Source organism: Melanerpes formicivorus, unplaced genomic scaffold (genome assembly GCF_026170545.1).
Source record: "Melanerpes formicivorus ecotype bairdi unplaced genomic scaffold, bMelFor1.0.p_v2 SCAF_2, whole genome shotgun sequence".
NCBI classification, from domain to species: domain Eukaryota; kingdom Metazoa; phylum Chordata; class Aves; order Piciformes; family Picidae; genus Melanerpes; species Melanerpes formicivorus.
In genome coordinates, this window is record NW_027142354.1 from 19,234,389 (window position 1) to 19,261,075 (window position 26,687).

The 26,687-nt window shown below is 41.0% G+C and overlaps 1 protein-coding gene across 1 annotated transcript in view; it reads right to left on the minus strand.

Moving 5' to 3' along the window:
- GRM1 (glutamate metabotropic receptor 1) overlaps positions 1-26,687 on the minus strand; it is a 194,772-nt gene that overhangs the window by 17,661 nt on the left and 150,424 nt on the right. The window contains 3 exon segments of the mRNA XM_068152423.1: positions 9,913-10,843; positions 14,873-14,999; positions 19,880-20,048. Of these exon segments, the coding sequence (XP_068008524.1) occupies positions 9,913-10,843; positions 14,873-14,999; positions 19,880-20,048 (1,227 nt within the window).

A 26,687-nucleotide genomic window follows, 5' to 3' on the forward strand; every position in this document is an offset into this window, starting at 1 on the left:
ACATCCTGCATGTCACGAAAGAAGAACCACAAAGCAGAGAAAGGGAAGCGTCTTAAGAAGAGATAACTGAAGCAGTAAGTTAGAACCGGTAATTTGTTTATAATGGAGTCACAAGAAACCCGGAGCTTTTAGTTTTCAAGTGGGATTTAAAGTGATAAATTGTGTGATTACTCCTATCCTGCACAACTGGCTGTTGTTTATACTGATAATTCCTTTTAACCCATGCTTGTCAGGTGTGGGAGGCTGAATGCCCGAGCACATATAAATACTCTGAAGAACTGACTGACATGTTATTTCAAAATTAAATAGTCTTTAACAGCTTTAATGTGGAGGGAGATGTTCTACTGAAACAATATGCTTTCCTTTTCATCCCACACTGAAAATGGTTTTAGAGTCCTTTGGCATAGCAGAGAATATAACTTCTGTTGTTGGCCATGATTACTAGCAATTCTTTGATAGTGGATGTCTTCTGTGTGGATATTAACCTGTCATAGCCTGTTCTGCAGACTTCCAGGCCTACATCTGGAAACCCTAAAGATCTGACAGTGCTGCTTTTTGAAGTCCTTTGGGTACAGAGCTAAGAACTGAGAGAGAACAGAGGAGAATATAATCAGAGTTCTGCTCTGTGTGAGAATGGTTCTCAGTGTGTTTAGGTCAGATAGAGAACAATACCAAAACACAAGGGGGAAAAAAAGCATCAAACCATACTACCTAAAAAAATTATAAGTCAAGGAGGAATCAAAGGTGGAGATTTTAAATTCTTCATTCTTCCTTTTAAAAAATTTTAAATCACCATAGACAAAAACAAAGAGAAGAAAGAAAGTTGCTCCTTTAAAACCACCAGTGGGACAGGCATTTAGCAGAGACTACATCCAGATTTTTGACTGGGTAGGGCACCAGAAATAAGCCTCTGCTTTGTCATGCCTGGTATCCAGCAGCGGTTTCTGCATCTTCTGTGCTCTAAAGAAGTAACACAGAGAATGGAAAAATTAGCATGTAATTAAATATTATAGGAGATAGTACAAGTGTTTGTAAATTAATGTTCTGACTTGTAGAATATTTTAAGAAAAATGGGCTTTTTCAAGGGCCTGGCTAGTGTGCTGTGTCGCATCCCTGTAATAACTAAAACTCAACTGCTGATTAGGGTGAGACACAAAGGTATGCAGGTTGTGGTCTCACAAAGGATTCGACAGACAGCAGTGGTTCATGCTGTTGAAGCATGTGTAAACTGAAACTGCTTGGCTTTCGCTTTCAATGTTTACTAAAACTCCCATTGTCAAAACTACTTCCAGCTCTGGAAGCACAAATAGTGGGGAGGAGCTAACCTGAACTACTGCTGTATGAATTTTTTTCAGATCCTTCCTTAGGAGACGGAAGAGGTGTGGAGAGCATTCTCAAATTACAGTGATAGTGCAAGTCAGGATAGTCAGGTCCTAGTACCTTAGTGACAGCAGGCATCATCCTGAGTAATTTGTTTTGGAACACATTACTTATCAAATGACAGAGCAACATGTGAGCCTCTTTCTACAGCAAACAAAATGTATGTGCCAGTGTCAGCATCAAGGACTTAATTTCTCTAATGAAATATACAGCAATACTGGAATGAGACACGCACTGTAGAATCAGTATAAACCCCTCTTCAGACAGCTTAATTTCTAACAGGATGGAAAATCATACACACCCATGGTCCCTTAAGAGAGGTGGACCATCATCTCTCCCTGAGGATGTGATTCATCTGTGAATTACAGTCTTACAAAAGATCAGAAACTGTGTTAGTGTATGTTTGCAACATCTGTAGTTTGTCTTGCAGTGTTCTGTTTTGTGGAGCACTCCTTAGCAAAGGGTCACCCTCACTGCAGGCAGGGATAAACTTGATGGACAAGCTAGAATGTGAGATGCCTTTTACTGATGTGAAAGAGATGACATCCACAAGGGCTGTCCTCTTCTTGGGATTTTCTGTGCTTGGTCTGTCTGTAAGCATGAAAATGGATTAAATAAATAAGCTCTAGTTCTGCATCTCACATTAGCAATTTTGCACTGAAGTGCTGGGATCAATCAAAGATTTTTTTTTCACACTACATCTTACTGAGGAAAAAAAGCCAAACCCTGTATATAGGTGTGTATGGTGCTTATGATGTTTAACAGTCTTATGGAGGGAATATCAGAGATCCATATTATAGCCTTCAATACCCAAATTTTTGTCACATCTGAATTATCTCAAAAGTGTATGAAATCACAAGGTGGTTCAGACACACAAGCAGAGTAAACACCTGCACAATATCCTGTGTGTTTATTCTAGCAAGTATTTGCACATGAATTATCGTGTGCTTGTGAAATACCACAGCTTTGTTTGCTTCTGCTGAGAGGAGGTGAATAACTGAGGCATAGTGCTGAAACATCACACCTTTGAGTACAGGAAGGAGGTAAAAAGCATTATTGACTTAAAAAATCTGAAAGTAGCCTCTAGGAGAGTTGTATTTTAGTTCTTCATTCCATTTAAATTTTAAAATGCTAAATTAAATAAATAAATAATTATTCTTAATTAAAAAATGATATCTCAGACCCCTCCCCTAAACATGGGCTGGTGTTCGATTTTTATCTAAGTGTGCGCTTCTGAGAGATGGAGTCTGACTTCTACATGTAATATAGGGAAATATCCAGGGGTTTAGGTGCTTACCTGGATGCAGCCTTCAATAACTATTTATTTACCTCATAATTTTAAAAGGAAATTTCCTCATTATTCTTCTCACAGAGAGAAATTTTCTTTAGTAGTATGGTGCTAAGCAGGTAAACATCACTTGCTTATACCTATATGTGAACACACCTGTTTGTATCACTTCATGCTGAGGTGATGTATTTCTGTGGCACCCTAACTGGATTACAATAACTTCATTTCAGAATGAAAATGCAATAAATAATATATACAAATACAAAAATACAAGGAAATATAATATGTGACCCAGTCAAGCAAGAAATTAAATTATAAGTGGTGTACTCATTCTTGTGTTTTATGCCAAGAAAGATATGAGCCTTCCTCAGTCAGGAGCAAGACATTATAGTGCATAACTGTAAAACTCCCCTCTGATGTGATTGTGGATCTACACAGCATTATGTTCAAGTATTGAGATTAATTATACAAAGCTTCCTGGTGCTACAACAGTGTCTGTAAGCAAACATCTTGTGATTCAGCATCTTGGAAGTAGCAAAACAAAAGAAAAATCTGTAAAGCAAAGCTCTCAAGGAGCATTTTGATAAGAACCAGGCTACACTCAGAGACCATTCCTTGCATTTATGGAAGAACATAGTTGTGAATACCCATCAAAAGAAAATGTCAAAAGTGCCCTGGACTGGGAATTTCTGAGAAAGGGAGGAAATTGCATAAAACCTTACACAACAGCCCTTTCACCTAAAGTGACCATCCAAATAAAATGTGTCTTTGGCTGGTGGCAAAAAAGAAGTCTGGATGGGAGCCCAGGGTGCAGGTACCGTGCCTTATATAAACTAATTCAATACAGCCTGGCTGTTGCCTGAGTGAGGTTTATCCTCACTGCTTTTACTGGGAGGCTGTTGCAGACCTTCATTGCTTTACTAATTTATTTGTCTTAAACGTAGTCCTGGGCAGCCTCTGCTTGGTCACAGAAGGAAACCCAGAGGAATAAGCCTAAACTGTGAGACCTCTTGGCTTGTACTTGATGACGATCGACCCAAACACATTGTGTAACTGTTCCTGCTCTTTCTCCTCAGCTTGCCTTAGGAGTGACATGTGATTGGTTATGCATGTGCTGGGAGTCCCTTAAGCTGGGATAATTTGCAAGGCAAACCTACAGTGCATTATGCAGCCTTGCCCCTTATTTCTCATTAGAAGGAAAAAACTAAATTCTGTACTTCCAGACTGGCTATCTTGCCCATATGTAGAAAGATACACAGTTTAGTATATAATTTTGTATACATATTTTCCATGCTGTCTTTTTTTTTTAATAAATATGATTTTTATTTTGTTTTTAGCATTCATGTAAACATCTAGAAAGAATGCAATTGTGGAAGTGACACCTCAGAGTTATTGATTACCTATTCTGTGTTTCTTGATCCATGGGATAGGATTACATCATATATACTAAAGCAAATGTAAATTCAAGGCTACAGAGGACAATATTAAGTATAATTACATAAGGACAGCCCTACAGCAGGATTAGAAGAGATTGCCATTTGATTATGAAGTTTCAGATTCTCTTATTTTGTGTTTCTTTCCAATACTTTAATGTCAATTTTAAGAGTCTCTTGAAAACAAGTAACTGTCTCCTATGGTTATAAATATTTACTTAATTCAATATATTTACAAGGACTGAGCAGCTTGTCTCAGTTGAATTTTGTTCTTTGAAATTCACATCATGTACCTGAGAGAACTGGGTAAGACATGTTACCTGCCACGGTGTTATATGCTCACAAATTTGTTAATGGCTTAAGCCCAGTCAATAGCCCAGCAAAGCCAGCAAATATAACAGCTGCTGAGAGATGTTTGGCATTAATACCTTCAGTTCTTCCTGTGAGTGTACAAGATGCCTTTGCAAAAATGGGCTCTAACCTCAGAAAAGGGTGAAGGACTACACTGCATACAGAACATAGGCAAAAGCTCACAAGGTTTAAGGGCTGCCTTGAAAGTGCCTTGGAATTTGGTATTTTCTGAGGTCTGTAATGGTGATAATAAAGGCCTGTCTTGTTTTGTATGCAATTCTACTGTAGGACATAAGAAGTTTAGCCACTACATCAGTTTTCTAAATTGCAAAGCAAAATAGTCTACCATTTACTACTAGATTCAGCAATTGTCTCCATACTGGTTTGACAATGATGTATACTAGACAATAATCTGTACAACAAGCATTAAAAGACCATTCTTACATGTTGCAGGCCAGGTGACACAATTTAGGACCAAAGATACTTAAAGACATCTTAGATTTTTCAGACTGGGTTCTGCTCTGAGGTGCAGGAGTTTACAAATACAGTCTCTTCTATAGGAGAAGGTACCCTGGTGACCAGTTTTTATTCATCCTTCTTGCACTTTCACTAAATCTTCTTGTTTCACATCTTTTGATATATTTCAGACAGGGACAGTAAAATATTCCCTGTGTGGCTGTGCCAGGTTGATACTGGTTTTGTTTGATTGCGCACATTTCAGCCTGCAGAGGTCAGGAGAGGAAACATTGTTTCACTTATATTATTAAAAGTATTTTCATGTCCTCTGTTCACATGCCTTTCCTCTCCTTCCTTACCTCCTTACCCCCACTTAAAAACAGCATATTGACTGCACGGAGTAGCAATGTGAGAGAGGGAAAAGGGAGTACTCCTGAGCATCTCTTCCCTGTGATGAGGCACTCACGTTAGACCAAGTGAGAGGCTGCAAAAGGTCTGCATTTGTATGACTGCAACTGAACATGCTGAATATCTACTCTGTTCCTGGAAGCTCCAGCTCCTGCCATGCTGCACTGTACACTTGTCTCCTCCCACACCATGAAAAAAAAGTGAAACAAAATGTCCTGCCTTCTGGACTTACTTATGCTAAGATTCCCTTCACCAGTTATCTGTGGGAGGCATTGAAAATGAAGGAGCTGGGGAGCCCAAAAGCCCTTGCGGACTGTGAGTCGCCAAGTGAATTGAGTCGCCAAGTGAATTGAGTCCCAGAAAAACAGGGCATGTCAGCACAGCTTGCTCAAGATGAAATGGCAATTCAGCAAGTCAGTTTAAAGAGAAAAAGTGACTTAAAAATACCTGGAGATAATTTTATAACTGGCAAGACAAAAAGCAGATGGTTCTGTAAGCCTTGGGAATGGACACATGTTACTAGGGGCAACGGGGAAAACTTATTCCCAGAAAGAAAACTATGTAGGGAGGGAGGACAAAGAATGAGAACAGGTTCTTGTAAAAGATGCAAGGAAAGGTAAAAGAAGCAGAGAAAGGAAAGCAGGGATGACCTTGGAGGCCTTTCCTAGTGTTTATAATTCTATGATTCTATGATGTTGGGTTGTGGAACACTTTTTGTTGAGAGATCCTTGGCTCACATGGGTTCCTGGACACTGCTTATTGTGGATGCCTGTGAGACCAGCCTAGAGTCACGGACTGCCAAACAACGTTAAAAAGATAAATAAAAAGTACGTGTTGGGAAATGTTTAAAAACAGTTATTCATTTCCAAGTGCAGACAGCTGGAGGAAAACTAATTGAATGCAAACATACTAAAATCACAAGATGGGGAGAAGGTGACTTACACATTAATGTGCAGTCGTGGCCACTCAGTGACTCCTGTTTGTTGGTCTTCCTATCAATCCAGAATTTGCTATACGACTTAGGCTGACAACTAAATCCTATTTAATCTCATTCAAAATGCACTAAAATGGTGCCCAGGCCTGGAATCTCAACCATACTTTTAAAACAATTTATATGTGAAGACCAAGGCAGCAGATAAGCGTCACTACTAAACTTAGAGCTAATTTCTCAAAGATGCACAATGAACTCATCCCCTACAGTCCCCTCTGCAACACTAACATTTTTCATGCCACTGGAGCCCACAAGAAGCATGGGAGAAAGGGAAGCCTTGCTGTGTGACTCAAACTCTGTTAAAGAGGGTATGTGGACTACAGAAAAGCAGGCAGATCTGCAAGGTGGAGGCTTGGCTTCAGCTTCCTGCACATTGTGTAGGGTCCATTTGAAACAGAGGTGTTTTGTGAACTTTTCTAAAGATCAGCCTCTTCAGTGTCACTGGTTATTTTTTTCCATACATAGTACAGAAAGGAGAATTGTCTCCTCAGAGAAGAAATCACATAGGAGTACTACAAATGAAGCTGATTGACCTTCATAGACTAAAGTAACATTTGTGGTCAAGAACAAAGCTAATGATCACAGCTAGACTTATATCCAAAAGTTGCATCTCATGGGTGGGAAAAAATAACATCAAATGAACCAATCAACCAAAAATATTAAATAGGCTTTCCTAAAAAGTGCTGCTATGTTATCATCTTGTAACAGCCAAGATTTCATAATGTCATCAAGCAGCAAACTCTCACAACAGATGTCCCTACAAAGCTTCAGCATCAGATATCACGCTCCTTCCATCTCTCCTGATAGACCAGTTTTTATACATATTTAAATATTCATTTGACAAGAGGGAGAAACTGACAGTAGCCAGGCAGTGAACACACTTGTGAGAGAGATCTCAGAAACAAATTCAAGCATTCTCAAAGCATTTCCTTAAGGTTTGCATCAGGGTTTTTTTCTCTGTTCCAGGACACATTAATGGTTGAGAACAGAAAGAAATGAGGAGACTTGCTCTAGGACAAGAACATAGTCTGTCTTTTGGAGGTTCACCTGGGAAATGAAAGATATGCTCATATCCTGACTGCCTAAACTATTGAGATAAAACTCCCTTGCACCTTCCCAAAGACTTATCCCTCAATGGGAAAAAAAGAAAGCGCTGCTGGCCCCTTACAGACACAGAAAGGGACAATTACAGAATTGAGAAGCAGCATACCCAATGATCTGAATTACTGAAAATCTAGCAAATAAATACTAGTTTTTGATGGAAAAAAAACCCAAAAACAACAAAGAAAAAAGTTACAGATCATCCCAGAGGCCATTCCTGTGGGCAGTATGCATGTTCTAATAGTTTCAAGTCTTGTTTCAGGAAGGACCTGACTACACATTTGAGTTATGTAAGTGCTTCAAAAGCTCCATCAGATTCTGTGTTTTCCTTCTTGGTTTCCTAAGTGACTGACACTTCTTTATCTGTGTCAGTGCAATGTCCTCATAAGCTTTGCAATGGACTTTGCTAAAAGCTAAAATATCCTCCAAAGCCCTGAAATCACTTTTTGTCCGTTCTTGTGACTTTGTTTCCAAAGCTGCTTGTTTGTGTACTGCACTACTTTGAGTTCTTCATGCTCATGTGCAGAAAGGTATGGTGTTCTCCATTAATAAGCCTACATGCTTCCACATCTGTGCTGGTTTAGGTGAATATCATAGCAGTAACTGCACAAGAGGTTTTAAGTTAGAGGTTGAGATTTTGCTATGTAAAAGATCTGGATGTGTGACCTGAGACAAAAAAGCATATTAACATGGTATCGAGCTTTTAATTTAGAAGAGCACCTTAAAACTCTGTAGCGATTTTTTCTTCATACCACTGAAACAGGCTCAACAGAGAGGCCAAGAAAATCTTAAGAAAATTAAGCAACAAACAAACTGCTAAAATGTTCAGATAACCTCTGTTCTTTACAGGATGAAATATTTTCTCATGTTATAAACTGTATTTTAAATACATTGCATTTGGATCTTTTTTAAGTACAGGGGATTTTTCTTAGTGAAAGTAAAAGAACAGCAAGCACAACAAAGAATCAGTTACTAAGCTTCTTATAATCTAAAAGACTCAATATTTCTTTCCTTTGTCAAATATCAGCTCAAAGATACCAACATTGGTAGCCAGAGCCTATAGTCTATGTTGTAGAGACACCACCCTAGTTTCTTACAGACATGTAAGACCTCACCCAAATTCCACAGAGTCAGAGGAAGGTGAATCAGGCTCTGTCTTTGTATTTGCATGAAATTCAGGCTCTTGAGCTACAGACATTTTTGGCCACCCTACTGTATGTGAAGCTCCCAGGGCTGCCTGCCATTCCCAGCTCCCTCTCTGTCTAGCTCAGAAGCTGGCAGTCTCATCATGGCCTCCATGGCACACTGAGCTACATATTTTAGGTTATTTATGTATCCATTCCCTTCTCTTCTGATCTGTCTGGCAACAAAACAAAAAAGTGTTGAAGTAGCATAAAGGCATAATTGATCATGGTATGTGTTTTCTACAGTATGACCTCCATCTTTATACCTTCCATCTGCAGGACTGTGAAAAACAGTTCTCACGTAATGAATTGATACGAACCTGAATGACTCAGCAAGACCTACAGATTTCAAAGGAAATTAGCTGACTTTTAATTCTATGAGAAAGCTCAGAAATGTAGGCTTCATTAGTTCTTCATTATTTTGGTAATTTTTTAAAAAATAGTAACAAAAATAATCTAAGCTCATGTCTAGCCCTGTGGTGCTTCTTTAAAGATTAAAAAGCAGTAAGATAACAGAGAATGCAAATGCTCAGTCAGCTGCTCACAGGGAAATGTTGTTTGAAGTAACCGTTCTCTCTCCCTCTCTGCTGCAGATGAGTTGCTTCTAGCTATTAGCAAGGAAAATAACAGGTTCAGCAGATGTGGATATAAATTCGTTTTCTACATCAACTGATTTCTGCAGCATTCACACCAACACTGGCTTTCGGAATGTGGACAAGTTTACACTTATGATTAAGGTTACACTAATGATTAAGATATACATTCATAATTCTGAATATTAAATAGAGCATAGGGATAATATGAAGGGCAATTTGGAATCACAATTGTGAGGACTACCTTGAAAGCTAGTGTTCAATCCCCATCTTTCACACACACATCCAATGGCCTTAGACAAGTACATGTGATTTACGCCCACTCAGACAGAGATTTCTGGTCCCCTTCCCCGAAGGCTACAATAGCTTCTCAGTTTGAACATAGTGCAGAGAAACTGTGTCTAGGGGTGTGAAATCCCCATCACATGCATGGAGAGAAGGGAGAAGCTGCAAATGGAGCTTGGTTACTCTACCACCGCCTGACCTGTCCCAGAGGTAGAAAAAGTTGTGTACAGGACTGCCTGTAGAGCAGGTGACAAAATAAGAAGTAATGTGTAAATATCCATCTGAGGCTTAGATCCAAAGGATCATTTCCACCTTTTCTTCTACATGTGAGATGAAAAACTGTCACATACCTTACTACTTGGAAGACTAGAGTCAACCAAGAGAGGATGGCAAAGAGAGGGACATGTATAGATAGATGTGTACCCATAAGTCAATCACTTACTTTGGATTTCCGGCCCCTGGCTTCTTCCTCCGAAATATGTTGAGGAAAGTGTTGGACTTGCAAGGTGCCTTGCCATCCCCGACATGCATACGCACCACATCTGAGGTGGTGAAGGCACTGCGGACGTTCCTCTCAGGCTTGGCTATGATGATGTACATCTTAGGAGTGAACATGCACCCCAGGGCCACTGTCACACTCAGGCTCACTGCAAAGCAAGTGGTGATGATCTTGTAGTTGCTCCCAAAATAGATAGGCACAAAGGCCAGCCAGATGATACAAGTGGTGTACATGGTGAATGCAATGTACTTGGCCTCATTGAAATTGGCAGGTACATTGCGAGTCTTGAAGGCATAGTATGTGCAGCTCATGATGAGGAGTCCATTGTAGCCCACGGGAGCAACAACTCCCAGGTTGCTGGTGTTGCAGATAAGGTAAACTTCCTTAATGCTGGGATAGGAAAGGATGGGCATTGGGGGTTCCAGGATGATTAGCGTGATCACCAGTGTCAGCTGCACGCTGATCAAAATGGAGGCGATGACCACCTGGGCCCATGCGCTCATGAAACGTGGCTTGCGGGTGCAGATCTTCTTTTTGCTGCCTGCCAGGATGCGTGCAATGCGGTTGGTTTTGGTCACAAGGGCAGAATAGCACATGGCAGAGGAGAGACCCACCAGAAGGCGCTGGAGGTAGCAGGATGTAGTGGTGGGTTTAGCTATAAGGGTGAAAGGGCACACGTAACCAAGAAATATGCCAGCAAGGATAATGTAGCAGAGCTCTCGGCTGGAGGATTTGACAACAGGGGTGTCCCTGTAGAGCACAAAGATAAGGGTGACAAACATGGTGACCAGGATCCCCAGGCAGGAGAAGACCACAGCCACGATAGACTCTATATTGCTCCACTGGAGATACTTTACAGGGATGGGTTCACAGCCTGCAGTGTACAGAAAAGAAATAGAGTATTAGAGAGGTAGCTTCTTGAAGAAAGACCTTTTATTTTTCTATCTGCAGAAACTACTCTCTGTGAACTAAAAACATCTGAGGCCCACAGTTTTGCTCAATTTGTATACATCTTCCACAGGGTTACACAAAATTACCAACTGATACCTCTGACAAAATGTGAAATCCTTCCTTCAAATATAGGAGAAGTGAGCAGAGGTATGTATCAGAGTTGAATGGCATTACTGTAACCTCATTTTGAGAAACAAAAATAGGTTTTTATTGAAATTTTTAAAAATCAGCCTGTAAAACCAAATAGAAATGATAGCATGTGCAACCAGAGGCCTTATTTTATAAAGAAAAGGACATTTGTTTTGCTCAAAGTGGCCTGTTCAAGAATCAGGTGAGGAAACTCATTCTTTCAGCTAATGTTTTTATAGTAAAACATGGAGAAAATGCTTTTTATTAGAAATGAGAACTTCTGGACATCGGCTGTAACTGACCCGAGTGAAATTTGGCTCCTTCTTTGTTTTAATAAATGATTAAGGATCAGAAGTTATTGGTCATTGATTAATACAAGAAAAACTCTTCTTAATCAAGAAGCTGGTCTGTGGTTGCTGGGGTTAAGTCTCAATGTCAGCTTTAAGCTTAGCAATGTCAAGCCATAGGTGTGCTATTTCATCTTAAACAATATTTTCAGAGCTTTGGCCCTGATTAAGCATGGTGGTAAAGCTTAACAATCGCTTCACTCTTATCTTGTGTAATGTCTTAGAAATCTTTTTCATTAAATCAGTGTAACTGTGTGCACCAGAAGCCCCTAGAGCCACATATGCTACAAACATTGCAAAAAGCTGCCTATGCCTGCACTGTTTATATCATCCAGGTTGTCAGCACCTGTGAAGGTGGGTCATTTCCCAGCTAGGAGAAAGTGGGCTAGAGAACCTTGTTGAGGCTGGGGAAGGATACCCAGGAAATGGTGTATTTACAGGTTTTTTATTAAAGAAACACCCAACACAGCACCCCCCATCCCACCCTCCCCAGTAGTCCCTGACAACAGAACCAAAAAAGAAAACAAAATAACAAAACAAAAAAACCCATAACAAAACAACTAACCTAAACCTTGAAAAAACAGAGAATTAGTTGCAAAAGCTTCACAGTTAGAAGCTTTTAGTAAAAAAACCAACTCAGTTTGGTAAATTTCATCCACTATTATCCCTGCACTTTAACCATGAATCATTTCCTATAACAAAAGTCTAATCAATGTTTCATTTGTTTTATTTTTAAGATTATAATCGTACTAGAAGGCCAAAAATACAATCTAGGAGGTTTTCTGAGGTCATTTACACATCCCAGATCACTGATGGCCCAAAACTTTTCTGATTTATTTCATAATAACTCTATAAAACTTCCTGTCATGTTTTATTGCTTATTTCGTATTATTTATGTAAACTGAGTTCACCAGCTTAACATTCATTCTTCTTATGTTAGATTCTGATACTATAAAAGATATCTTATTTTCTCGGCACAAGGCCTTAAGATCCTCGAGCTTGTGTCTGTTTCTCAGGTCAGTTTTTCAATATCTGAGGTGAGAAATCTTTTGTGCTTGCTGGCTCCGCGCAACTGAATGAGTATTTAGGGGAAGCAATCTAAAAGAAAACAACACAAACCCAACCCAAACAAACAAACAAAAAATAAACCACAAACAAACCCCAGTATATTTAAAAATAAAATTAAAAAGTCACAAAAGGATTACTGAGCCACAAAGGCTGATTTCAAAGGCAGAGAATGAGCATCTTGAACAGCACAGAAATGAGAAACAGGCTACTATATGCTTCATGTTTCTTAAGGGGATTTTAGAGCCTCCATCTGTGATGGAAAATGGGACTAAACATATATATGAGTTTAAACCTATACAAGTTTAATTTAAGTCAAAGGGAGGAACAATCTGAAATGTGAGATATTAATGTCTATTCATGTCTGTATCTAGATGTTATGGTGACTGGCAGAGTATGAATACAACACAGAAAAGCAGCTATAAAAACACATTTGATGGAAGAAATATTGGCAGGAAAAGAGAATTTCAAATCAAATGGTACTAATGGTGACTCCCACAAAGTTCAAGAGCCAGAGATTATCTAGCTCAGTCTCCCTTTTCTAAAGGCTAGGATGACATCAGCTTCTCTTCACAGCTTTGTACTGCAATTCAAGTAAAAGGATTGCAGGAGTTAAAAGAATTTTTTTTTATTATTTCTCAGAAAGGTAGAATGAAGAAGCTGTGCAGGATCAGACTGCCATTTTGATGTTTTTAGGAAATCAGTCAATGGCTATGCTACCATTTGGCTGATGCTACTGTGATTTTAGAACAGCAGCAGTGCAGTCTCCTTGCTGAGAAGAAACACAAACCAGCAGGTCATCTACTGATTTCATTAAAAGTTAATAGAATGCAACATGCCCCTGAGATTTTTTCCAGCATGATTCTTTCCTCAACTCCTCTCAGCAGTGCCTATCATTTTGACATGCCCTCTTTTGAGTTATTTTGGGCAGCTGGCAGCACTGAACCGTATTTGTGCAAATGTACTGGATCTCTCACTATGGTCTTGTTCTGCCTTATGATTAAAAAGAATTCCGAGTTTTCTTCCCTGGATAGTAGATACAAGCAATTCTGTGAACCTTCAAGGCTAACAGAAGTTGGTTGCCTACGTGTATCTGCTTTAAAATCATCAGAGATTGGTGTTCTAGGAAGTGAGACATCAATATGAGCTTTTCCAATGGTCAGGACATCTATGAAGGGCATTGTGGATTTTCCGGTGTCTAGTAACACAAGATGTTTTCCCACAGTTGGGGTGCTTAGAGAAGCTATTTCTCAATAGCTGCTCTTCCTGCAACCCACTTACATGAAACTTGAAGGAACTGAATGATCAGTGAGTTTTCCTTTATGCTGACAAAGTTTCAATTGCACATCAGAGGCCAGGAGGAAGTTGTAGTGAGAGGTATGGGATATATACCGGTACACATTTGAGACATAATGGTAGCTTATTTTCCATAGAAAACAAAGACAGGTAATGTATCAGGTTTATTACTTTATGATTACTAATAATATATATTTTTTAGCTGGAGAAGTGGCCAGGTTTCCCTCTTAAAATAAATTCTCTGAAAGTTCACTTGGCTTTAGTGACTAGCTTAACAGTATCTCATGGAACTATTTAAATAGTCAAGGAGTGAGTGCTTCTTCTATGTGTTAAATGCTGCATCAATACCTAGCTGTCATACAGTCATATTGAAGGACAAAGATGTGACAAGATGCACATTTGATCTTCAGCTAGGTATTCAGATTGCTTCTGTGTCAAACAATGATGTCCTACAAAGCAAACCTCAAGGTCAAAGTGGTGCTTCTCCAAGCATTACATCTATTTTCTTGGGATAGTGATTATTGCAAAGCCCAGAGCAGGTGTGCAGATTGACCTTGAGAGGCACAAAATAAGAGAAAGATGATATAGCAAACAGATCCAAAGCATATACACAAGAGAGACCAGTGCTTGTTTGTTTGCTTTCTTCTTCCATCCTTTATTAGGATTTTGTTGACGTTCCTCTTGGTGGTGTGTTCAGTGAGAATGATCTTTATACCAAATGAAAATATGGTAGTGAGTTATTGCATGGACAGAAAGCCCAGATGAAGTATTACTAATTACATGGTAGAATTATCAGAAAGAGTATCAAGTCAATCTGAAAAGGATGCACTGAGTTCCTGTGATATCACTGCTGAAACTGAAGGAAATGCTGCAAAGTTCATTTGTAGTCCTGTGCTAACTGAAGGGGAGGAGCAGAAAGACTATGTCATTGCTGCTTGGTAGAAGTTCTGCTTTCTTTGCTGTCACTGCTGTTGAACTGAGCCAAAAGATATAGCACTTTTCACTCATTCCAAACTGCATTGGGATGTCTGCATGGTGACACCTTATTCTCCACCATACGCTGTTTTTCTTGTGCCCTATAAAATGGGAATGCATTTGGAAGGACACATCCCTACCTGTCAGGTCAGCATTAGGCCACCATCCAAGCTCGCAGGCTTTACATGTGAATTCATCCTGAACAAATTCATTCTCCTTGCAAGCAGTGCAAATCCAGCAGCAACTCACTTCACCTTTCCTGATCACCTGTAATGCAAAACACATCCTCAGCTATGATCCTCTATAAGACAACACAGAAGCACACACACCCCCCAAACATATACCATCTTCACTGTTTAAAATACGGCAGGACTCTCATGCATGGAACATTTCAAACAACTAGAAAACACGAATCCTGACTCTGCATTTGCCCCTGACTTTTAATAGTTGTACTTAGGAGTTCAGGGGTAAACACTGGGGACAATTCTACATGGCTTTAGGAGGAACAGTTCTGAGTTAAAAGTAGAAAACTATTTTCTCTTTGGTACAGAGGCATGGTGAGTGTGAATTTGAGAAGAGGCTTAAACTGAGAGATGGTTCAGGTCAGGATAAGTAGCTCAGCCCACGCTTAATATTCGTGGCATAGTAAAAAGTAGTAAACAAAGTCAAAGTTTAGAATAGAATAGAATAGAATAGAATAGAATAGAATAGAATAGAATAGAATAGAATAGAATAGAATAGAATAGAATAGAATAAACCAGGTTGGAAGAGACCTTCAAGATCATCACGTCCAACCTATCACCCAACACCACCCAATCAACTAACCCATGTAACCAAGCACCCTGTCAAGTCTCCTCCTGAACACCTCCAGTGACGGCGACTCCACCACCTCCCCGGGCAGCCCATTCCAATGGGCAATCACTCTCTCCGTGTAAAACTTCCTCCTGACCTCCAGCCTGAACTTCCCCTGGCGCAGCCTGAGACTGTGTCCTCTTGTTCTGGTGCTGGCTGCCTGGGAGAAGAGACCAACCTCTGCCTGTTTACAACCCCCCTTCAGGTAGTTGTAGAGAGCAATAAGGTCACCCCTGAGTCTCCTCCTCTCCAGGCTAAGCAGCCCCAGCTCCCTCAGTCTCTCCTCATAGGGCTTGTGTTCCAAGCCCCTCACTAACTTCGTTGCCCTTCTCTGGACTCGTTCCAACAAGTCAACATCCTTCCTAAACTGAGGGGCCCAGAACTGGACACAGTACTCGAGGTGTGGCCTAACCAGTGCAGTGTGCAGGGGCAGAATGACCTCCCTGCTCCTGCTGGCCACACTGTTCTTGATGCAGGCCAGGATGCCATTGGCCCTCTTGGCTGCCTGGGCACACTGCAGGCTCATGTTCATCCTACCATCAACCAGCACCCCCAGGTCCCTCTCTGCCTGGCTGCTCTCCAGCCACTCTGACCCCAGCCTGTAGCACTGCATGGGGTTGTTGTGGCCAATGTGCAGAACCCGGCACTTGGATGTGTTAAATCTCATGCCGTTGGACTCTGCCCATCTGTCCAGCCTGTCGAGGTCTCTCTGCAAAGCCTCTCTACCCTCCAGCAGATCAACTCCTGTCCCCAGCTTGGTGTCATCAGCAAATTTACTGATGATAGACTCAATGCCCTCATCCAGATCATCAATAAAGATGTTAAAGAGGATGGGGCCCAGCACTGATCCCTGAGGGACTCCGCTACTGACTGGCTGCCAGCTGGATGTGGCACCATTCACCACCACTCTCTGGGCTCGGCCATCCAGCCAGTTCCTAACCCAGCTCAGAGTGCTGCTGTCCAAGCCATGGGCTGACAGCTTGGCCAGGAGTTTGCTATGGGGGACAGTGTCAAAGGCCTTGCTGAGGTCCAGGTAAACTACATCCACAGACCTCCCCACATCCACCAGGCGGGTCACCTGATCATAGAAGGAGATCAGGTTGGTCAGGCAGGACCTGCCCTTCCTAAATCCATGTTGGCTGAGCCTGATCCCTTGGCCATCCTGTAAGTGTTGTGTTATTGCACTCAGGATGACCTGTTCCATGATCTTGCCTGGCACTGAGGTCAGGCTGACAGGACTGTAATTCCCTGGCTCATCCAACCGGCCCTTCTTATGGATGGGCACCACGTTGGCCAGCTTCCAGTCCTCTGGGACCTCGCCAGTGAGCCAGGACTGCTGAAAAATGATGGAGAGCGGCTTGGCCAGCTCCTCTGACAGCTCCCTCAGCACCCTAGGATGGATCCCATCTGGTCCCATGGACTTGTGGGGATCCAGGCGGCTGAGCAGATCACCAACTACCCCATTTTGGAACAGTGGAAAACTGTGCTGCTCCCTGGCTCCTTCTGCCAGCTCTGCAGGCCAGCTGTCTGGAAGACATTCTGTCCTGCCAGTAAAAATTGAGGCAAAGAAGGTGTTAAGTATCTCTGCCTTTTCCTCATCCCTTATCACAACGTTCCCCTCCATGTCCACCAAGGAGTGGAGGTTGTCTCTGCCCTTCCTGTTACTATTAATGTATTTATAGAAGGACTTTTTGTTGTCCTTCACAGCAGAGGCCAGACTAAGCTCCAAATGCGCTTTTGCCTCCCTAATTTTCTTCCTGCAAGACCTAGCAACATCCTTAAATTTTTCACGGGTTGCCTCCCCTCTCTTCCAAAGGTGATACACCCTCTTTTTTTCCCTTAGTTCCATTAAAAGTTCTTTAACCATCCAGGCTGGCCGTCTGCCCCGGCGGCTCATCTTCCGGCACATTGGCACAGCCTGTCCCTGAGCCTTCAACAGTTCTTCCTTGAAGTAGGACCAGCTCTCCTGGAGCCCTTTGTTTTTAAGGGCTTTATCCCAAGGAACCCTCTGAATTAGTTCCTTGAGTAGCCTGAAGTCCGCCCTCCGGAAATCCAGAGTGGAGGTCTTCTTGCTACCCTTCTTAGCTTGACCAAATAATGAGAATTCAATTATCTCGTGGTCACTGGCCCCTAAGCACCCTCCGACCACCACATCACCCACCAACCCTTCCCTATTGGTGAAGAGGAGGTCAAGCATAGCCTTGCCCCCGGTAGGCTCTCGCAGCACCTGGGATAAGAAGCTGTCCTCCATGCATTCTAAGAACCTCCTAGATTGCCACTTCTCTGCTATGTTAAGATCCCAGCAGATATCAGGCAAGTTGAAGTCACCCATGAGAACAAGGTCAGGCGATCTTGAGACAGCCTTAAGCTGCCTATAGAATGACTCATCAACATCCTCCTCCTGGTTGGGTGGTCTATAACAGGCTCCAACCAGAATGTCAGCCCTGTTGGCCTTCCCTCTAATTCTTACCCACAGGCACTCAACCCTATCGTCCCTAATCTCCGTCTCAATGGCATCTAGTGCCTCCCTGACGTACAGGGCCACCCCTCCACCCCTTCTTCCTTGCCTGTCTCTCCTGAAGAGCCTGTAGCCATCAATTGCAGCACTCCAGTCATGTGAGTCATCCCACCACGTCTCTGTGATGGCAACTACATCATAACTTTCCTGCTGCAGCAAGGCTTCCACCTCCTCTTGTTTGTTGCCCATGCTTTGTGCATTAGTGTACATGCACTTCAGCCGGGCTGCTGGTTTCACCTCTGGCTCTGGCTTATCACCCCCAGACCCCAGGGGTTTAGAAGAAAGAGTGATTCACGCATATGCATGCATATACACACATATATAGATATATACATGTACATACATATCAATTCACCTAAATCTCATTGAGGCTCATTACATTAGGTCTCTTCCAACCTGATCTATTCTATTCTATTCTATTCTATTCTATTCTATTCTATTCTATTCTATTCTACACTAGTGTAAATAGAAATCCAAATAAGAACAAATGTAAAAGTATACTGCTGAAAGGATGGAATGAATCCTAGTATAAAATAATAACGGTATGTGGTTACCAAGTGCATCCTTCAGAACAGCTCTTTTGGAGACAAATGTGCCTGAAAGCTGTATCTTTCTGCACAGTGAAGACTAATAAATGTTAAAAAGAGGGTTAGTTTTGTTACACTGAGGCTGAAAGAATAACCGTATGTCCATCTCATTGAGCTCCAGCAAAGACTCTGACCCTCTTTGCCAGAAAGGAGGAATCCAGCCTTCTCTCCAGGATCTTGTTATCCATCTATATGCAAAGATAAGTGTAGCTGTGAAATACAAAATGTTTGTTCTGTTGAATGCTGCCTTTGCCAGCTTTTTTTTTTCTTAACATTTCCTTCTGCAGTTTGTGGAGAGAGTCCAATAGGCTTCAATGGGAGCTGAAACTGGTATTTTGTATGCATGGTGTTTACATATACACACATACACAAACTGTACAATCACAGAAACAGGGAAAAGATGTTTTCAAGGGTAGTAAATACCAGTAACATTTCCCCTCCAAGACTGTTGGAGTATGTCACTATCCCTTTGCCAAATTATCAATCATTTATTTCTTAGAGCATCAATATAGAATTAAAAAACTGTATATGTGCTTATTAAATTAAATGAGGAAGGGAGATCTGCTCTAAGATCTGCTCCTGAATAACCTTCTTGTCTTTAAACTTACTGCATGCACACCATTTTGACAATGGTGGAACACATCTTTATGTCACCTGGACATAGCAGGTGGCAGATTATTTGTAATTTGATACAAGTGATACTGTTGGTAAACACAGAGTGATTTTATTTGTGTTTCCATACCTCCTGTTGTGAGCATGAGACAAATAGACTGTTTGTTTGTTTGTTTGTTTGTTTTCCTCCCCCTTTTTCTTGCAGGTGTTACTGTTGTAATAAAATAGTGAAGTCCCATGGGTGAAATTATTTTCAGGATCATTCCCCAAATAAATCACAGACACTGAATATTGTAGGAAATGTCTAAGTGAAAATTTTGTTCTCTCTCACATAAGGTGAAATTCAAATTTTGTCTGACTAGAAGATTCTGCATCACTACAAAGGGCAATTTTAGAAAACACAGGCCCACACAGGGGATTGTAAGAGTAAAATGTTACTCCAAGAGTCTTTCCATAGTTTTGGCTTTCCTGAAGAAAAGGATGTCTGATCACTTGGCTTAAAGAAACCTGTTTGAGTTTAGGGAAGAAGGACTGGCTGGTCATTCACATTTCTATAGTGGTAAGTGTCTGAGGCACACCTTAATCTGGCCCTTCAAGCAAGGCTCACTGCACACTGATCGGACCATGCCACTCTTGTTCATCTGAATCCTGTAGTCGTCAATGTTAAGCACACCTTCATGCCAGGTCCCAATGAGGACGTAGTCATAGCGGTTGGGCTCTATGTACTGCAGGTTCATGATGTCATATCTGCAATGGAAAAAAGAGAAAGCAAGACACTTTCCTCCAAATGAAGGGTAAAAATTTGCCTTGCTCTTCTGCCTCAAAAAAATCATACTATCCTTTAACACCAAGGACTAGAGACTCACATAAAAACCATATACTGTAGGATTTTCATTAGAATCATAGAAAATGACAGTTCTGATTGCCACACAACTAATGAGTGCCTACCCTGATTACATAAAACTGTCCAGGAAGAATTGCACACCAAAACAAGCAAGCTCTGCTAAAGATGCCCATGTAGGCACTGACTGGATGATCTGGTTTTCAGCCATTTTTCAAGATATCTTTAACATTTGCTTGAAGCCTACATACAGGTTGGCTGCAGTATACCCCCTGCTAGGAGCTCTAAAGAGAGAAGTGGAAATGCTCAGACTAACTGAACTGGTATGCCGTAAATAAAGTGTAGCACTAGTTCAACTATTTTTATTACCCAGCCCAGTGAGAATATCAGGAAAATTTACCAGCTCAGGCACAACATTTTCTTCCTTGTCCTAGATATGTAGGACAGACTTACCAAGGCTAATGTAAAGGAAGCATAAACCACTGTTATGATAAACATTTAGCTTCCCTGCCTTCATCATTGCCCCCCCTGTGTTGGGCACATCCCTTACAACTACTTATTCTGATCCTTCTTTAACCCACAGAATGTAGCCAGTGCAAAGAAGTGATTAAGTGTGGTGATTTCATAGTAGGAAATAATATAAATGGAAGTATGAACATTAAATAGTACACAGAGATAATCACAAAAGAGGGTAGACCTATGGGCTAGCCTGTTAAGATGAGAATGGAGAAAGGTTTGTTTAATAGATGACAAGAGAAAGAGAGCTGCAAAGCAGAAATCAGCACTGGAGCTGAAAATCGCAAAGCATGTTTTGTTTTCCAAGCCTGGGATTTACCACCTTGTTTTTCTTTACTGGATTGTCTCAGGCGCTGGGGGAAAAACACGTTTGGGTAGGATGAGTGTTGCTAACCTGTATGTGCATTAGGAATGAAAGGTAAACAAAGTATGATAAAACTGGAATGCTTGGGTGTGGGCAAAGAGACAAACTAAGATTATATTTTTCTTTCTTACATTTGAACATAAAAATTTCAACTCTCTCTGCAGTTTCCAGAGGAAAAAAGTGTTAGAATTACACTCTCTAGATGTCTTCTTTTTTTTTCCTTTTTTTTTTTTTTTAATTAACTGAGTGTGTGAGATCTCTCTAGTTAAAGGTTATTTAAAGAAGTGCATACTTATGACTGTATTTAGACCTTGGTCTTGCAAATATGTATGCTCAGACAATGTCAGTGCCACTGCAGAGTTCCACTGAATCATATTGGAAAAGGGAATCTTGCCAGCAACTTCAATGGAATTCCAAGCAGGAGGCAGTTCCATTGGTTGGCAATTGGCTACTAACTGTGGAGTTGCTTAGAAAACAGGTAGAATTCAAATGCACTAGGAAACAATTCCTTCTCATATCCTAGTTCTTGGAAAGGAAGAACATGGTAAAAAGAATGCTGCTTCCATGGAAGATTGTGAAGAATCAGGACAGCAAAAAGAAATAACAGCCAGATGCTTTATAATGTCGACTTGACAGATAGGAGTCCTGACCCTGACCCACAGTCCTGACAGAACTGGCTGATGTAGTTGCCAAGTCATTCTCCATAATATTTGAAAAGTCCTGGGAGTCAGATGAAGTCCCTGGTGAGTGGAAGAAGGAACATTACACTCATTTTAAAAAAGGGTAGAAAGGAGGACCCTGGGAACTACCAACACGTCAGCCTCACCTCTGTGCCTAGCAATATCATGGAGCAGATTCTCCAAGAAGTGCTGATAAGGCAAATGGAGGCTAAGGAATTGGTCAAAGACAGTCAAGATGGCTTCATTAATGGCAAATCCTACCTGACAAACCTAGTGGTCTTCTATGTCAGAATGACTACCCCAGCATACAAGGGACAACATATGGTTGTGATCTATCTAGAGTTCTGCAAGGCCTTTGATACAGTTCCCCATAACAACCTCCTCGGTGAGTTGGAGAGAGATGGATTTCATGGGTGGACTGTTCAGAGAATAAGGAATTGGATGGATGGTCACATCCAGAGGGTAGTGCTCAATGGCTCTAAGTCCAGATGGAAATCGGTGACAAGTGGTGTCCCTCAGGGATCCATACTAGGACCAGTATAATGTAATAATTTATATAAAGAGTGGAATTAAGTGCACCCTCAGCAAGTTTGCAGATGACACCAAGCTGAGTGGTGCTGTCAAGATGCTAGAGGGACAGGATGTCATCCAGAAGGACCTGGACATGCTGGAGAACTAGGCCCAGGTGTACTTCATGAGGTTCAAAAAGGGCAATGCGGGGTCCTGCACCTGAGTTGGAACAATCCCTATTATCAATACAGATTAGAGGCTGAGGTGATAGAAAGTAGCCCTGCAGAAAAGGTCTTGGGAGTTCTGGTGGATGAGAAGCTGGACACAAGCCAACAATGTGCACCACTTGCAGCCTAGAAGAGCAATCACATCCAGCAGATTGAGAGAGGTAATTCTGTCACTTTTCTCTGCTCTGGTAAGACCTTACACAGAGTACTGCAGCCAGCTCTGGAGCCCTCAACATGGGAATATCATGGACCTGATGGAGGGGGTCCAGGGGAGGGCCACAAAAATGATCAGGTGGTTGGAGCACCTCTACAAGGACAGGCTGAGGAAGCAGGGTTTGTTCAGCCTGGAGAAGAGAAGGCTCCAGGAAGACCTAATAATGGCCTTTCAGTACCTGAAGGGGGCCTACAAGAAGACTGCAGAAGAACTGTTTACAAGGGTGCAGGCCTTTGTTTACAATGTGATAGGACAAGGGAGCAATGGTTTTAAATTAGAGAAGAGTAGATTTAGACTGGATGCTAGAAACAAGTTCTTTAACTTGAGGGCCATGGAACACTGGAACAGGCTCCTCAGGGAGGTAGTTGTGGCCCCACCCACAGAGATACTCGTGGTGAGGCTTGACAAAGCTCTGGGCAAACTGAGGAGAGGGTTGGACTAGATTACCTTTAGAGGTGCCTTTCAATCCAAACCATTCTAGGATTCTATAACTAAATTTGAGCAAGAATGTACATGTCTCATCCTAGCAAGAACTTGTATTTTAAGGTGACCTTTTATTAGACTGATATAAAGTCAGTTACTCTGGAGTGAAAAATGAATTCAGGAAGGAGAATAAAAGATTCCTGAAACTTCACATTCCCTGAGCCTGCACAGATTGATTTCAGTTTTGCAAAAATATATTACAAGACACAGAGTGGCATTAATGCAATATCAATCAAGAGCTGGCAATTTCAAGGATATGATTTTAGGTTGAAAGACATTCTCATGTTTTCTTATATGCTGTTCCCTCTTCTACATGTTATCTGTCAAAGAATAAAATATGCAGACTAAAAGCTCTTACAGTCTTGCATACAAGTTGTAGTACAATGTTTGCAGCTTTGATATGCAGCTTGAATTTTAAGTGGAAAGATGTGGTCTAACAGATACACTTGGTATATGGAGACGTGCATAAATTCTTTATGTTTTCTTCAATGAAAAAATTCTGCCTTAAATAAGGACAAGTTCAGTGCTGTATTACGTCTCCACAGCCCCTTGATCACATATGTACAACTTTAAGGGGTTTGGCACTGTGTCCAAGATAAAAAATATTATCCCAAAAGAAGTGGGTTTGATAATGAGTTGTGAACTTCTAAGAGAGTGAGGACCATGGAGTCAGTTGGATTTCACACATACATATGACAGCATTTACAGAAGCCATGAAAACATCCTGTGGAAAGGAAAATGAACCCTTCTTTTAATATAAGAGCAAGCTTTCTGGTATAGTGGGAAATAATGGTGTCATATGAAAAAGTTACTTGTGAGATGAGACAGATCATGAACCAGCTGGTCACAGGCCCACTGTGGGATAACTGCCTAACTTATTGTAGGACAAGAATGCAAGCTAATTTAGTGTGCTTCAGGACAAAGGTGATTTACAACCAAGAGCTGTGTATGTTAAATGGAGATCCATGATTATGGCCTGACAAATGGCTGAAGGAGAGAGTCTTGTGAAAGATAAGGTGGCCCTGTTTGGGCTAAAATTAATGAACCAAGACTAAAACAACATAAACACCCAACTTCCAAACAGACTTTAAAGGCTAAAGTGCCCAGGGGAAGACCTTTGCCTAATTAACTGCAATTTTAATATTAGAGTTGACACCCCTCAGTATGATAATGAGCCAAATAGAGTTCATGCTAAACACATATGACTGTTACTCCGCTCTCCACCCAAATCATGCTAGCTGTCACCTAGAAGGCAGAAAAGCCAAAGGTAGGGTAGGGTGGGACAGAGTAGGCACACAAGTAGGTGTGGTGCAGGTGCAACAGCATCATCAACAGCACCATCAACAGTAATGGCTGGGAGGAAAAGACTGAGACAAGGACGGTAAATGGGCTTTGCTTGTTTCCCTCCACCCAAGGCAGGGAGACCTTCCATGGTAGGAATTGCACCTTCAATATATGGCTTAATTTTTATTGCCTGTCTAATGAATATTAGAGCTATTGCAAAGATCTGTATCTCCAACTTTGTTGGATGCTCTCCAGTATTTATTAACCTGAGATCAGTCTTGCAGTTAGTGCGTTTGTCATGGTCAGTCCTGAATCTGTTGCATGTGTCACACTGATAAATTAAGCCATTTGATTGTTTTAATGTTCTGAAGCTGTGTCAGTGCAAGTCCTTATGGGGGCACTGGAAAAGAGAGGCAAACAATAGTTTTGTAAAATAGTTCCAGTAAGAGTCCCAGACTCCAAGACAGAGAGGCATTGGATTCTTACCCATAACACAACAGGCACTCTTACTCTGGTTAGTCTGACATAGCTAAAGCTGCCTTTTTCCTTAGCAATAATACCAGACTGACAGTGAGGTTTTCTAACCTGTAAAGCAGAATGAAAAGCAGCAATGCTGAGCAATGCTGGGATGTTACTGGCCGAAACATCCACCTATACTTAAAAAAAAATAAATAAATTCATTTATATACAAGTTTGAAGTTTTTGCATTATGCATTTCATAATTAACTGAAATATTTGAGTTGGTATATTTGCCATTTCTGAAGACCAAATGATGACTGTAAACATTGAACTAGATAGACTTATACCAGTCTACATCCAAATCTGAAGGCAAAAAGAATGGCATTTCTGTTAGCTTTTGAAATTCAGTGTTTCCTTACACATGAGTCTGTTGCAGATGTTGAAAGATCTCTGGATCATTGTCACATAGCATTTCATGTTCAGAGGCCTAGAGAGGTCCTAGAGAGGCCTAGGTTTGTCCTAGAGAGGTAAGTTTCTTCATAGCTGCCATAAAATAAAAGTCGGCAGAAGCCCTAGAGCAAACACGAACTTGAAGCTGTCCCTTGCCCCTTGCACAGGTGCCAAGAAGGATGTGGTATTGACTACTGCATCACTCACACCTTCTCCATCCATTTCTGGGAACTTGAGTGATATGGTTACTGTTGAGAAAGAAAATGGGAAGCACTCAAGGGAAGTAAAAAGTTCAATAATTTTACCAGCATGTTCCTAATGACAGTATACTGAGCACACACTGTTGGTTTTCCAGAACTAATTCCACACCATTTTTCTTGCCAGCAGTGCAGTCAGTTGAATGACTGTGTTTGTGCCCTCCTGCTAAAGGTCTGCTTCACATTTCTGCTTACAAGCTTTTTAAAAAAAAAAGTTTCTGCACAGAAGAAATAAAGCTTTGAAAAAGTGCTTCACATTTTCTAATCTCATTATGATAAAAGCTTGAAACCATGAACCGAGAGTGAGATAGAAAATGTATTCCATCTAAACAAATGGTTAAGGTTTGATGAAGCTGTAAGGAGTTCAAAACATAAAACAATGTGACTGTCAGGCAAATGTACAAACAGGCTGTACTCATGATGATTGTACCTAGAAGCTCGTAAGAGTCAACTGCTTAAAGACCCTCACAGATTTTGAAAATAAAGTAGGAAGGTTGCTGCCTTCTAAGAAGGAATATTGATTTATTTCCTCTTGTGAAGCTGATTCGATAACATGATATGGTAACAAAATAGCAAAAACCATTTTACGTATTTGTATGACATTCTTGCATTGGTACAGAAAAGCTAAAATACAGATCTGTCTCTCTGCTGTATTTAGGTATTGTATGTGGTGGTTATAACTTCATTTTGCCAAGACTTGAAAGCTCTTCTGGGTATTGGTACAGTTTGTTCACCCAACAAACAAGTTGTGGAAATGCTCTCAGGTGGCAAGTTAATAAATAAGAATTGGGCTAAACCTGGAAAATTACACCAAAACACCAAGTCAAACAACTAACAGGTGGAAAAAACAGCATATGCAGAGCTGAAATAATACTTTTATGGAGATAAATAGTGTGTGCTAAACTTAAAGTTACACTAAGCAGCAATTTCTCTCTATTATTTAAATCATATGTACAAAGGCTTGATTTATGCCTTTGTGTCAGTAAGTATGTGTTTGACTGTAAAGCAGCTGCTTGCCTCCACTTTCAAAGTCTGACTTAGCTCTATCTATATCTTTGACTAAAGAAATCTAAAGGATAGAACACGCAAGAAGACCAAACT